The sequence below is a fragment of the Peromyscus eremicus genome, chromosome 1 (genome assembly GCF_949786415.1).
Source record: "Peromyscus eremicus chromosome 1, PerEre_H2_v1, whole genome shotgun sequence".
NCBI classification, from domain to species: Eukaryota; Metazoa; Chordata; class Mammalia; order Rodentia; family Cricetidae; genus Peromyscus; species Peromyscus eremicus.
This window is the reverse complement of record NC_081416.1, coordinates 168,773,690-168,787,711: the sequence shown is the minus strand read 5'-3', so window position 1 is coordinate 168,787,711 and position 14,022 is coordinate 168,773,690. Positions and strand designations below refer to the sequence as shown.

The 14,022-nt window shown below is 43.7% G+C and overlaps 1 protein-coding gene across 1 annotated transcript in view; it reads right to left on the bottom strand.

Moving 5' to 3' along the window:
* Positions 1-10,198, bottom strand: part of LOC131895713 (carcinoembryonic antigen-related cell adhesion molecule 1-like) — a 79,674-nt gene extending 69,476 nt beyond the window's left edge. The window contains 3 exon segments of the mRNA XM_059246240.1: positions 5,023-5,298; positions 9,139-9,504; positions 9,947-10,198. Of these exon segments, the coding sequence (XP_059102223.1) occupies positions 5,023-5,298; positions 9,139-9,367 (505 nt within the window). The 5' untranslated portion in view covers positions 9,368-9,504; positions 9,947-10,198.
* Between the last annotated feature and the right edge of the window lie 3,824 nt (positions 10,199-14,022).

Sequence of the window (14,022 nt, the reverse complement as noted above, 5' to 3'; positions counted from 1 at the left end):
AAGAAGTGCTAATACCAATACTCTTCAAATTGTTCCACACAGTAGAAACAGAAAGAACACAGCCAAACTCTTTTTATGAGGCTACAGTTACCCTGATAAACAAACTGCATAAAGATGCAACAAAGAAAGAGAATCCTAGACAAATCTCCATCATGAACATTGATTCGAAAATACTCAATAAAACACTGTGTTTCTAGGTTAGTTCTCCCACTTTCTTCCAATCCTGGAATTCCATCAGTTTCATCCAGGCAATCACGTGAAGCTGTGGGAATGTGAGACAGGGCGATTGCGATTTTGTGTGTTGAATATCCAGTGTTCCCATAGCTACATCTTTTCTCAGGGTCTCAGTTGTGGCAGCCATGAATAAGTGGTCTCTTGTGGTTGTGATCTAAGTGACAGAAGGCCCAGGCTATTGACTCTCATTCTACCATGTCCTCTGCAGAGACCATGGTTTCTGCAGTGGGGTAGGAAAGCAAGAAAGAACCTGTAAGACTCCATTTCTCTCTGCTTGGTTACTGTGGAGAACTCAGTCCCAAAGTTCTAGAAAATCTGTTGGAACTGTTCTGCAATCTAAGACATGCCTCATTCTCTGCCTCCACAGATATCATATGTGCATGTGTCCTGAGGGCTATCTCAGGCTCACATTCACAAGTATATCCCTCCACTAATACCTCACTTATCTCAGCCCATCATGGTCACATCCTTGAGGATGAAAACTAGTAAATTAACATGTTTAGAGATTTTGCATCAGACCCCCCCTCCTTTTTTCTCTCCCATTTTTATTTAGTAGCTATGTTGCAGTGGCTTCACCCTTTGGATAACTGTGTCTCCCAACACCCCTTATGTATCAATGCTGTGCTCACAATTTTACTTCTTGTTGTAACCATTTGGGGCTCAAACCCACTAGTCTGCTCAAGAATGATTATTAATGCTAATGTTGACCAAGGTGGTATGGTATTTATGATGTGGCTGGCCCTGTATTTGTATCTGGTTTCATCTATATGATGAGTCTGTCTCATAGAAATTATTTCCATTCAGAGGATGAAAAACTGGAACTTAAAGTGGTTTTCAAAAAGTACTTAAATCTGTATGGTTAATCAGAGATAGACCTGGTTACCTGGCTTCAAGGCTAACACTAGTTGTAGGAATAATTGCAGCAACATTTTTTTCTTTCTCTGTGTGTGGTATTTTGCCAAAAAAGTTTACTTGATTATTATATTAAGTCTTTAAAAACTACTATGAGGCAGGTGGAGGATGTGATATAACCTAGCACCCTAGCATCACAGGCTGAGGCAGGATGATTGTGAATTTGAGACAAGTTTGGATTATATAAAGAGACCCCTGTCCCCTAAAATGTTCCCTCAAGCTAGTAGAAGGAAAAAACTAAAGATGAGAATGAAGATAAACAAAACAGAGTCTAGAGTAACTGCAAAGAAAGTGGATGCACCAAAAGTTGGTTCTTCAAAAAGGATTAACAACATTAGCAACCTTTTCCCAAATGAATTTTTTTAAAAATGAGGTGGATATTAATACAATTTGAGACCTCACCATCCATTCTCAAGAATATGAAGAATTTCAAGAGCACTCAGTAGTTATATGCTAACTGTTGTGTGGCCTAGATGCAATGGACAAATTCCTACAAACCCGGATTCTTTAGATATGGAAGGGTGAAAGAAACCAAATGGAATAGCTGTATAACCAATAAGATTGAATCAACAAAAAAATTGACAAAATTTCACAGACTTTGATAATAAAAACACTGAAACTGGATGGAAGTCCAGCTTTGTGTAACAAAGGCCACACATGGAAACCCACAGCCAACATCATATGCAGTGGGGAGACTGACAGCTTTCTTTTTAAGATCAGGAAGAACACAAGATGCTGCTGTGACCACTTCTGTTCAAGAGACCTTTAGGAGTGCTACACAGAGCCATTAGACTAGACAATAAAATGAAGGTACCCAATTATGAAGTGCTAAAGATATCTGTAGATGACAGGAACTTGTTCATAGAAAGTCCTGAACATTCTACAGAAAGATCTCAGAACTACATGAGCAAAATTAGTAAATTTGTTGGCTAACGAAATGAACACGCCCAAGTGAGCTGTATTTCTGTATACTGCTATTGACCATGAACAATTTGATTTTTGTTTTTCCTGGCAGTAGTGGAGCTTGAACCTAGGGCCTCATGCATGCCCGGCAAGTGTTCAGCCCCTGAGCAATAAATAGTCCCAGCCATAACAGTGAACAATTGGAAAGGAAATGAAGAAAGTATTTATTTGTGAAAGCACCAAAAAGAATAAAATACTTAAAATTAACTCCACCAAGGAGATAAAAGACTTGCACTCAGAAAACTACCAAATAAGAGATGATGAAAGAAGACAAGAAATGACAGCCATTGGGGTTGATGGATTGGAAGACTTAATCTCATTATTACTGTTGTTCTGCAGTACTGGGATTGAACCCAGGGCTTTGTGCATGGTAAGCAATGCTCTACCACTGAGCTATACTCTAAGCTCTGCCTTCTAATTTTTATTTAGAAACAGGATATCACTAAATTAATCAGGCTGGCCTTGAACTGGTTGTGGCAGGCACTCTTAAAACTTTGGTATTCCCTCCTCAGCTTCTTTCAGGCATAAGCCAGCTTGCCTAAAAGACTTTTTTTTAAATAGATGACAGTATCCCTGAATGTACTCTATCAGTTCTATGTGCATCAGAGCAAAATCCCAGTCCATTCTAGCTCTTCTGGGACTAACAATATAGATCAGGCTTCCCTCAAACTCCCAGAGATCCACCTGTCTCTGCTCCCAAGAGCTGGGGTCAGAGGCAAACACTACCATACTTGCCCTTAAAAGTATCTTGAAAAAAACAAGAATAAAACTGCAGGACATCCTACATGATTTCACAATTTTAGTAGAAACTGCAACAATCAAAAGTCTACTACTGACATAAAGGCAGACATACAGACCAGTAATATAGAATTGGAAAGCCCAGAACTGCTCATGCACACTGGCCATGTTTAATTAAAGATTAGTTGAAATGATCAATATGTGTATTTATTGGACACAGTTTTGCATATATATTATAATGTGTGTCTTATCTGAGCAGTTGGCATATCCAGCATTTCATCTGTCACTTTTTATGTTTGTTAAAAACATACATTTCTGCTGGCTCTTTTAAATTTATTGGTGTGAAACAGAGTTGTTCTATTGAGTTACAGAAATTGGAAGGCAACTTGCTGTCCATCTGACCCTCTGTGACCAGATGAGTACTGATCAGGCTGCTGAGATTGTTCAATGATGGATGAATAATCAGTTAAACAAGGAATGTTGGGAAGATGTGATATCCAGGTAAAAGAATGAAGTTAAGCCTTCATCTAACAACATACACAAATCAACTCTACATGGATCAAGGACCTAAAATGGTTCAGAGCTGAAAGTCATCAGACTTTTAGGAGTCAGAAGGAAAGCACCTTGAAACTGGATTTCAAATGTTGTCTTTGTTATGATGACAGATGCATCATATGGGCCTTTTGGCTGCTTATATGTCTCTGCAGAACAAGCATGTTTGGTACCTGAGGAGGACAGAAGAGGGTGTTGAATTCCTTGGAACTTCAGTTACAGACAGTAATAAGCTGCCATGTGGGTGCTGGGAATTGAACCCCTGTCCTTTGGAAGAGCTGCCCGGGCTCTTAACTATTGAGCTATCTTCCCAGTGACATAAACCATACACACACACACACACACACACACACACACACACACACACACACGCGCACGCGCACGCGCACACGCACACGCACACGCACACGCACACGCACACACTATTACACATCACAAAAAACAGTTATCAGAAAAAATGAGTCTTGTGCAAGGAGGTCATGATGTCAATGTTAGCATGAGGATAAGAAACTCAGTATATGGGCCACTATGATGGCTCAGTTGGGAAGAATGTCTGCTGTACTTGCTCTCAGTACCTACCCCAACTGCCAAATAGTTCAATCAAACCTGAGTTCAATCCCCTGTCCCTGAATAACTGTCCCCTAAACTCCACACATTGGTGTGGGACATGCACACAAAATGAACAAATATGCAAATGTAGTAAGAAACTCCATACAGGTCCTTTCTACAATACAGGTCCTTTCCATCTATGGATTTTATATTTATGGATCAAAACCTTGGAAACAAACTACTTGGAAAAGTATGCTTACAGTGAAAAATATATTGTTTCCTCCTATCATGGTACTATACTCAACACAATAAGACTACTTTCTATGCAGTATTCATATTAGGTATTGGAAATAATCTAAAGAAGTTTTGAATGTGTGTGTGGTGTGTGTGTAGAGAAACATGAATATTTTACAACATTCTGAGGGTTGACTGTGTGTCTGACTCAGACCCTAAACTCTTAATCACTTTGCATTTGTATTTGCTATTTATTTGACATTTATTGTTGTTATTACTGACAGGATCTCACAATGTAATCTAGGCTGGCCTTGTATTTCTTTTTTTATAGAGAGATTTTCTATTCATTTTACATACCAACCACATATTCCCCTGTCCTGCCTCCTCCCGCCCCCAAGTGTTTCCCTCCAATCCACCCCCGATTCCCACCTCCTCCAAGGCAAGGTCTCCCATGGGGAGTAAGCAGAGCCTGGTACATTCAGTTGAGTGGCCTTGTACTTCTATGTCTCCTGCTTCGTGCTCTCTCTCTTTTGAGACAGGGTCTCACTATGTAGCTCTGGCTAACCTGAAACTGGCTACAAAGACCAGGGTCGTTGGGAAATCATAGAGATCCAACTGTCTCTGCCTCTGGTGTGCTGGGGTTAAAGGCATGCAGCACTGTACTCACCTTGCTTGGTGTGTTATCATGAGATTAACATGCATCCATCACCAAGCTGGCTGTATTTGTATCTTGACCCATGTTTTTCTCCCTGTGACTTTGACCCATTCTGCACTCTGTTGATAAACAAACTGCCCCCAACCCCAACACTATGGAGTGAATGGGCAACAGAGGTCACTCACCTATTACGTCCAGCTGGAGGGGGTGACTCTTCTCACCACCGAGTGGATTGGATACATCACACTGATAGTCCCCAGAATCTTGCCTCCTGGCAGGGACTATTTGAAGGGTGCTGTTGTTCTGAGTCAGATTCATCCTATTTGTGATCCTCACCCTCTGGCCATTGAAGAACCATTTAATGTAGTTATCAATGTCGATTGACAGGCACTTCAGAAACACAGAGACCACGTCTTTGTCTATGGTTTGGTTGACTTGGATGGAGGGTTTAGTCACTGGATCTGTGGATAAACAAGGGATGGGGCCAGCTGAGAGTACATCACCTTCAGAGATCTCAGACAGCTCCCAGGGTCCTTAGAATGAAGTGGCCCTCTGCAAGATCACATGTTTGGGTTGAAGATATGGTCTGCAAGAAGAGAGCTGAATCTTACTTCATCAAGATCACTCACAGTGACCCTGACTCGGGGTATTTGTGTAGATTCCACACTAGGAGCCTCTTCAACCCACATGTCAAGAAATCTCATGGGGGGGGAATGTATTTCCCAATGATATTTGTGAGGATTCTTGCTAACAGTATCTGTGAGTGTGAATAGTCAGGTCTCTCTTTTATGAAATGGCCTTCTGTTTCTTTTTTATTAAATAATTTGTTATGGGGTTAAAATGGCCCAGCTAATCTTAAAGGTGTTAAAGGCTAGACCTCAGGACTGGGAGAAATCCCTAACTGAAGAATTTCTGTTTGTAGAAAAATTGTATTTCTTGCCCCATGGATATGAATTAAATACTACAGAGTAGAAGTGAATAATCACAGTGCTGACCACAGCCTGCTACTCTAATGTTGAGTACTGATATTTTTGAGACAGGGTCTCACTGTGCAGTCCTAGCTCACTTGGAACTTGCTATGTAGACCAGGCTGGCCTCAAACTCACACTATCTACCTGCCTCACCCTACTCAGTGCTGGCATCAAAGGTGTATGCCACTACACTCAGCTGACATTTGTTTTTTGAACCTTGAGAAGAGTAAGCAAAAGAGCATCATTAACTGTCAGTGACAGGGTTCACCCTGACTCAGAACAGGGCCCCCAGGCATCTTCTCAACCCACTCTTCCCATCCCATGGAGTCAGAGCTGAGCCAGCCACCCCACCCATGAGACAGGAACAGACCTGGGAGCAGAGGTCTAGTCCCCATGTGTGGGGATTATTCTCCTCCAATTTGGAGAATAAGAATGGGAGCACAGTTGAAAGCCGTGGGTGTTCCTTATAGGTCACGGAGGTCATAAAGTAAAACAGGAGGGGACAGGAAATCTTGTGTTAGTCACAGAAAGAAATCATGACCTTGAAGCTCTCCTAATCCTGGAAAGTCCCTCCACTATCAAAGGCTTTCCAATACTGGGAGAACCTCCTCTCTTTGCAAGCTCCATCCCTATCAGCCAGAAACCAGAGAACCAGGAGGCCATTAGACACAGGGATGGAGCAGGAGACTTGGGGGAAGACTGAGTTTTGCTTGTTTCCATAGACATGGGCTGGAAATTAAATGCTTCTGCACCTTCCCAGAAAACTAAAAGACTCTACTTCTAACTTGGTGCTGATATTTCAGAGATCCACTTACTAAGAACTGTAATGTTCTTGACTGTGGACTTACAGAGGACAGTGGCAGTTATAGATGAAGCAGGTATAAGATCCACTCTTACTTATTAGTATTGATGTTGGGAACATAGAGCTCTTGGGAGGATGACTGGAGCTCTCCATTGGCAAACCAAGAGTACTGTGCAGGTGGGTTAGCATCTGTGTGGCAGGAGATGTGAGGTTTGTCCTTCAGTAGAAATGAATATTTAAGGGGGATATGATCAGGACATCTGGACCATCTGGAGCAAACAGAATAAAGTCACATGTGATGTCAGAAGAGGGAAAAGGAAATCCTGGTCTGTAGAAGGACATAGTATCTCTTTGGGCTGTGCATTAACTTTAGTTGAGCAGGTCCTACCCAGAGCTGTGGTGCAGATTAGCAGAAGAGTACTCATTCAGCATGCACAAGCCCTGATCTGTCTCAAGCACAACACACAAACATCCCCACTGCACACTCTTGTGTGCACTGAGCCTGAGCCTGACATGAACCCTGTCTCCATTACCCTGAGCCTCTCTAGGCAGAAGTCCCTGCTGCCCATTTAAGCTCAATGCTGGCCCTGTCTACATATGCTTGGGCTGGGACAGGATGCCCTGGCAGCCTAGGTATCTGTATGGTAGGTCTGTGTCATGAACCAAAGGGGACTGGAACTGAGTATGGTAGATCTAGCCTTCTGTATTTAGGCAGTTGGGGCCAGGATGAAACAGAAAATATTTAAAGTAATGTTCAGAGAGAATGGATCACTTGTGGAGTCCCTCACTGGGTTCCAGGTTCACATTCATAGTGTCCTGTGTCAGTCCTCACAACACTGAGTAAAGTGAGAGTCCTGTTGTCCTCAGACATCTTTAGCCTGTCTTCTTCTGAGAGGCTTTGGCCATTTATCTTCCATAGGTAGATTATGTTCTGAGTCATAGGCTCACACATTAATGCTAATGAGTCCTCACCCTCCATGGGATTGGAATTGTTAGTTATGATGCTGGGCTTCGGTAGCGGTGCTGTGCTGACCACGGAGAGATGATTGCCCTGTGTGGTACTTCTGATTCTTGCAAAGGCCTCTTATGACCAGAGACAGTCTTTTAACTTCCTGCCTTAAAGAATCAGACAGGAAGCAAATTACAGGCAGATGGAGTGGCTGAGTGCTCAGAGATAATGGGGCCTCCTGTGCTGTGTATGGGAGAAGAAAAGACTTTCTCGTGAGAGAACTGAGCTGCAGTGTTTGGTGATGGTCAGACTCAAGACTTGGAATCAGAGACCTCAATTTATCTCCTGGTCCTCAGGGACCCATTGCCTGCCTTGAGACACAAGGTTCAGGTACCTCCAGCTACATTGACCTCTCCTGCTCAGTGTAAACCAGAGCCTTCTTAGCCTTTGCTGTTCAGGGCTCTCCTACAGACAGGTTATGATTAGTCTTCTCATTGAGATTCCCTGAGAAACCTGACAGCCTGTCTGAGATCTCACACAGCTCAGGATCTGCCTGACATTTAGGTGTGGCTGGGCTACAGGTGGGCCATTCTTGTCAGGTGTTTGATGTTGGTTGTCATGAATCAGGGAGTCCTGATTCCAAGAAATGGTCTAGAAGAAAGAAGGTACCTAGTACCATTTCCATGTTGGGGAGGCTGGAGATGTGGCTGTGAACAGATAGCTTGTGCTATCCACAACCTGTGTGACCCTGACTCCGTGACTGTGTTTTCTGTCTCAGTTTCCCAATAATAGGACACATGGTAAACGATCATTGCCCCACCTGCAAGTTAACCCTAAATGTGAACAATAACCTGACCTTCCACCAAGCAATGTCTATTAGTGTTTGTCTACAGGAAATAATCCTTAGGCGGGACTCCCAGAGGAAAGGAGCTGCCATTTGTACACTTTTTCTTCTATCTCTTTAGGGCTTGTGACCTTCCTGTGAGGTCTCAGAAGACCATCTGAAGATCTGACTGATTGCCTTTCCTACCTCTCCACCTATACTGAGCACACTGAGTCTCAGGAGGAGACACCCAGGTGACCTACCTCAGACATGGCTTTCAGAGGCTGACTGTCAGCAGGCTCCCAGTCTACAATCCATCATTGTCCTCTGTCAGCTCCAACAGGAGATCAAATTCCAACCCAGTCTACAAGCTTTTATGAATTCCTGGTCTAGTCTCTTATGGAGTTCTTGAGCAAAGCTATTGGGGGGGTCATCTCTCTGTGAGACTCTCATGGTTTCCTCTGCCAGGCCCTGCCAGAATCCTGAAGGGTCTTCCTCAAGGCCATAGTCATGATGAGCATCTAAGACCCTGGGCAGAGTCTAACATGCCTGAGCTCAGTTACCTCACCCTCTCTTCTCTGAGGGTGGATTCAAGTGAGGCATCCTGATTGCCGTTTTTCTCCATTGTGTGTCCTTTACTAAATGTTTGTATCACAATGTGGGGACCATAACACAGAATCTTCCAGGAATGACAGCTCTATAGATGAAGTAGGATTAGTTCTACCCATGACCCAGAGGTTACAACAAATGACTTACGGTATACATACAACTCCGTGGATAGATAAATATTAGTAAGGTTTGCAAGCGTCACTCTTGCTTTGTAGACTCCTTTGTCAACCTTACTGACATTATTGATGAGCAGGGATTTATTGTCGTACATAATCGCTTTACCATTTAATTGATGCCCATATGATGTGGTATTTGTATTTGTAAAATGTGAGGCTATTAGGTTCTTCAGTGATATGTCTGTCTTGTACCAGTTCATGAGCTGGTATTTATTCGGCAGACCGTGGACAACTAGAAGACCGTTATTCCCTACAGCAACAATGGGTGGAACTGCTTCAACAGTGATGTTATACTCTTGGGCAGTAGTGGCAGAGTTCCAGTAGTTTAAAAGAGAGACTAAGAAGGAAGAGAGAAAAAAAATCTATCAATAATAGGAACTTTCCTTTTGGTAGAAATTTGAAATGAGTGTTTTAAACTCCTGTTGAGGGGAGGTCAGCAGCATCACCCCCATTCATCAGTACCCCTGAATCTTTCCACTGTATGAAACTGGCTTCATAGTGTCTACACAGCTCACCCCTCACTGCCCTCAGATCCCTGCTCACACTCAGAATCTTTGGTGAGTGTAGCATGTCTTGTCTGACCTCCTCCTCTGAAGACTCTGTGCCTTCATTTTCTGACCTTTCCCTGCTCTGTTTCCTCTGAAGTGCTTGTCAACCCCTGGGCCCACTTTCTAGATGTCCTTGCTGCTCTATCTTCCTGCCCAGTAGTAGTGGGGCTTTGTGAGGAGGACTAGTTTGATTTTGGTTTAAACTTCTCTACCTTGAACAGGCTCAGGTACCTGTGAGCAAATGAGTGTCCCAGATCCTGAGGTTTATTTGCAGATTTCTCAGGGTCCTACATAATGATGTTGTTTACTCGCCTACTTTGAGTTTTACTTGGAGAGTCACCTTGATGGAGTTGCAAACTTTAGTCTTCTGGATACAGTGGCCAGTATTGATAAATCTACAAATGGTGAAAAACTGAGTTTTTCTTCCCCACTTCCCAATTCCCATCCACTCTGAGCTTTCTGATGGTCCTAGGCTTCAAGCAGAGCCAGATTCATTTCTCAGGCTTTTTCCCTCTCCCAGAAGACCCATCCAGTCTCTGAGCTCCCCAACTCTCTACTCCCGAGGAATGTCTCTTCACCTGTAAGCAGGAGTCCCCTCCAGAAGACTTGTCCTTTGTGGAGAGGGGCTGAGGTGAGCTCCATAGTCTCTGCTGTGGGCTAGGCTCTTCCTCTGGAGAGGAGGTTTGTCTCTCAGACTGCTGCCAAGCTGGGCTCCTCTGGTGTCTGCTCTGATTTTATTCCCAGACCTCAGCCTCCTCCCAGAGGAGGGCACTTCCTGGAGTCAGATGGGCTGGGGGTGGAGTCTCTGTGTGTACATTGCTCTGTTCTTCTGTCGGTGCTGCCTCCCATCCTTCTGTTCCTTTGTTGTTCAGTGTTCTAGAACATACTTTGAGCCAAAAGGCTGAGAAGTGTCCCATGTCCCGAGAGAACAGCAGCTCACCCCAGGGCCTTGTCCCTGAACTTCCTAGAGCCAAGAGTGTATTTCCTTGAGACCCCAAAACCTAGCAGAACCCAGTCTGTCCTGTGATCTCAATGCTCAGGGAAGGTGGGATTTATTCCCAGCAGAGAGTGGCAGTCTTCCCTAGTGGCAGGAAAAGGTCCAGCTGAATGATGCCTGTGGAGGGCCCAAACCTGTCATCACTAGTGTCACCAGTCAGGTGTCTGATGAAGGAATACATGTTATCTCAGGGGTTCATATTCTGCTGTGCAGGAGGAGGTGGCCTGTGTGTCCTAGGAAGAGGACTCTGTGCTCCAGCTTCTTATGGAGGGAACCAGGGAGACTCCTCCACCCCCAGTTTCTTTTGCTGGCTGAATATGATTCAGGTCTGCCCATGCCCTCCCTGACCTTCTGGGTTGCCTTTGCTGTCCTTGGTGATTGCCCTGTGATCTCCCTGTCTTTCCTCATGGATGATGAGAGGACGGAGGGGACTACATAGGGTCTCCTTGCAGAGTGGGGGTCTCAGAGACACAGGGAGTGATTATGTGATGGAGCTCCAGGTCTGTTGGAACCGGGATGGAAACAAGGCTGCAAGATAGGTTCACACCTTAGGGAGTTTTCCCTGTTGAATATGTGGTTTTTTTCGCCCCCTGGTGTTCACGAGGAGACCTGCAGCTCATGTTTGGGCTTCTACAAGGATGGTAGCCAAGCTCCAAATGCTGGAATGAAGCTGAGCACCAAGTTTCCCAGGAAGGTCCCAGTGTGCAGCTGCCTTGAAGATCTGGGTAGATTTTTGCTGGAGACCAAAATAGCTGAGATAAGACTCACTGTCATTTTGATCTGCAGTTCCAGGAAGACTGATGATGTTGAGCCCCCTTTCCCATGTGTTTTTATTAGATTTTTTTGTATATCTTAATCAGGGTAGGAATATCCAAGCCCTTTGCTAACTCTAAAGTAGTTTTATTACGACTTTAAATTTTAAAGCAAAGTACATTCATTCACTAACAATAACACATTCTAGACTTACAACATAAAATGAAAATCAAAACAAACCCTGCAAACTTTTCAGTGTTGGTAATTTCTGGTGTGTTAGTCTTTGAGATTCTGGGGCAGTAAGTCAGCTTTCCCTGGAATTTTAAAAAGTTCCCCAATTATGATGATTTAAGCATACTTTGGAAGCCTTCACTCACTGTAATTGTTATAGCTGGAATTCTTATTTAAAGAATGATGCACCTTAAGTTGGTAGCACTTAAAAGAACTGCATTGTACAGGGACATTTAAAAGATGAAAAAAATAACTTCAAATTTGGGTTCCCAGTAAGGTGGCAGCACAGAGTTACATGTGGATATTGCTTGTTAAAACCCTGTTTTATATCAAAACTGTGTTCCATGTTGAGAGAGCAAGCATTCAGAGGACCCACATAAAGTACAGCATGTATGTGAACTCATTAAGAAGCATTTTGTCTCTGTAAAATTTCCCTTTCATGTTCCTTCTCCTATAGGTTGTACTGCATATTTAATTACACGTGTATATGCATACATTAGAAAGGATAGGATCCACACACAAGAAAGGACATGTGGTTTTTTCCCCTGAGATTGGGTGACCTCATTTAACAGTATACATTCTAAGTCTATCCAGTTTCCTGTACATTTTGTGATTTCATTTTTCTCTAGAGATGAATAATATTTCATTTGGTACCTGTACTAGACTTGCATTATGCATTCATCTGTGGATGGACATCTAGATTGGTTTATCCCCTTGCTATATTGAATAGAGCAGTAACAATCACGGGGTGCCAATATCTCTATGGTAGGATACACGATTTCTGGGTATATTCCCAGTAAAATAGCTGAGTCATGTGGTATTTCTAATGTTTTGAGGGACTTCCACAAGCTCTATATAATGACTGTATTAATTTTCACACCCAGCAGCAGTGAATACGTGTTCCTCTTTCTCCACATCCTCTGCAACATTTGTTGTCAGTTATTTTGATTATAGCCAATCTACCTGGGGTGAGCTAGTATCTCACAGTAGATTTAATTTGCATTTCCCTGATGACTAGGGATCACTTTTTTCCTGAGTTGTATCAGTTATTTGTTCTGATACAACAAAAGCTGTACTGTATATAAGACTTATAAGTATGCTTTTCTGTTCTGTAGGTTGTCATTTCATCAACTGATCATCATTGAAGGAAGTCAGGACAGGAACTCAAATAAGCAGGAACTGATGCAGAGGCCCTGGAGGAGTGCTGCTTACTGGATTGCTCTTCATGGTTTACTCAGGCTGCTTTCCTATAGAACTCAGGCCCACCAGCCCAAGATGGCTCCACCCACAATGGGCTGGGTCCTTGCCCATCAAGCATTAATTCAGAAAATGCTCTTCAGGCTGCCTACAGCCCAAACTTTTTGTTGTTGTTTTTATTTTTTTTCATTTATTTTACATACCAACCACAGTTTCCCCTCCTTCCTCATATCCCATTCCCTCCCCTCACCTCCCATCCTCCCTCCCACCCATCCCCTCCTCCTCCATACAGAAATGGACAGGCCTCCCATGGGAGTCAACAAAGCATGACATATCAAGTTGAGGCAGGACTTAGTTCCTCCCCCTGCATCAAGGCTTTCAAGGCATCCTAGCATGGGGAATATGTTCCAAAATGCCAGCTGATTCCACTTCTAGAGGCCCCACAAACAGACAGAGCTACACAACTGTCACCCACATGCAGAGGGCCTAGGTTGGTCCCATGCAAGGTCCCTAGCAGTTAGTTCAGAGTCTGTGAGCTCTTACTAGCTTGTTTCCATTGTCTCTGTGGGTTTCTCCATCATGATCTTGACCTCCCCTGCTCATACAATCCTCCTCCCTCTCCTCAACTGGACTCCTGGAGCTTGGCCCAGCCATTGACTGTGGATCTCTGTGTCTCCTTCCATCATTTACTGGATGGAGGCTCTCTGATGACAACTAGGGTAGTCACTACTCTGATTACAGGAGAAGGCCAGTCAGGCCCCCTCTCCACAATTGCTAGTGTCTTAGCTGGTGTCATCCTTGTGGATTCCTGCGAGTTTCCCTTGCACCAGGTTTCTCTATAACCCCCCCCCCCAATATGGCCCCTTTATCAAGATATCTCTTTCATTACTCTCCCCCTCCATCCCATCCCAGCTCAACCAATCTGATCACTCATGCTTCCATCCCTCCATCCCTTTCCTTCTTTCCCACCGCCCCCACTCCCAGTTTACCCAGGAGATCTCATATATTTCCCCTTCCCAGGGAAATCCATGTGTCCCTCTTATGGTCCTTTTTTTTACCTAGCTTCTCTGGGGCTGTGGATTGTAGCCTGGTTATCCTGTGCTTTATATCTAATATCCACTTATGAGTG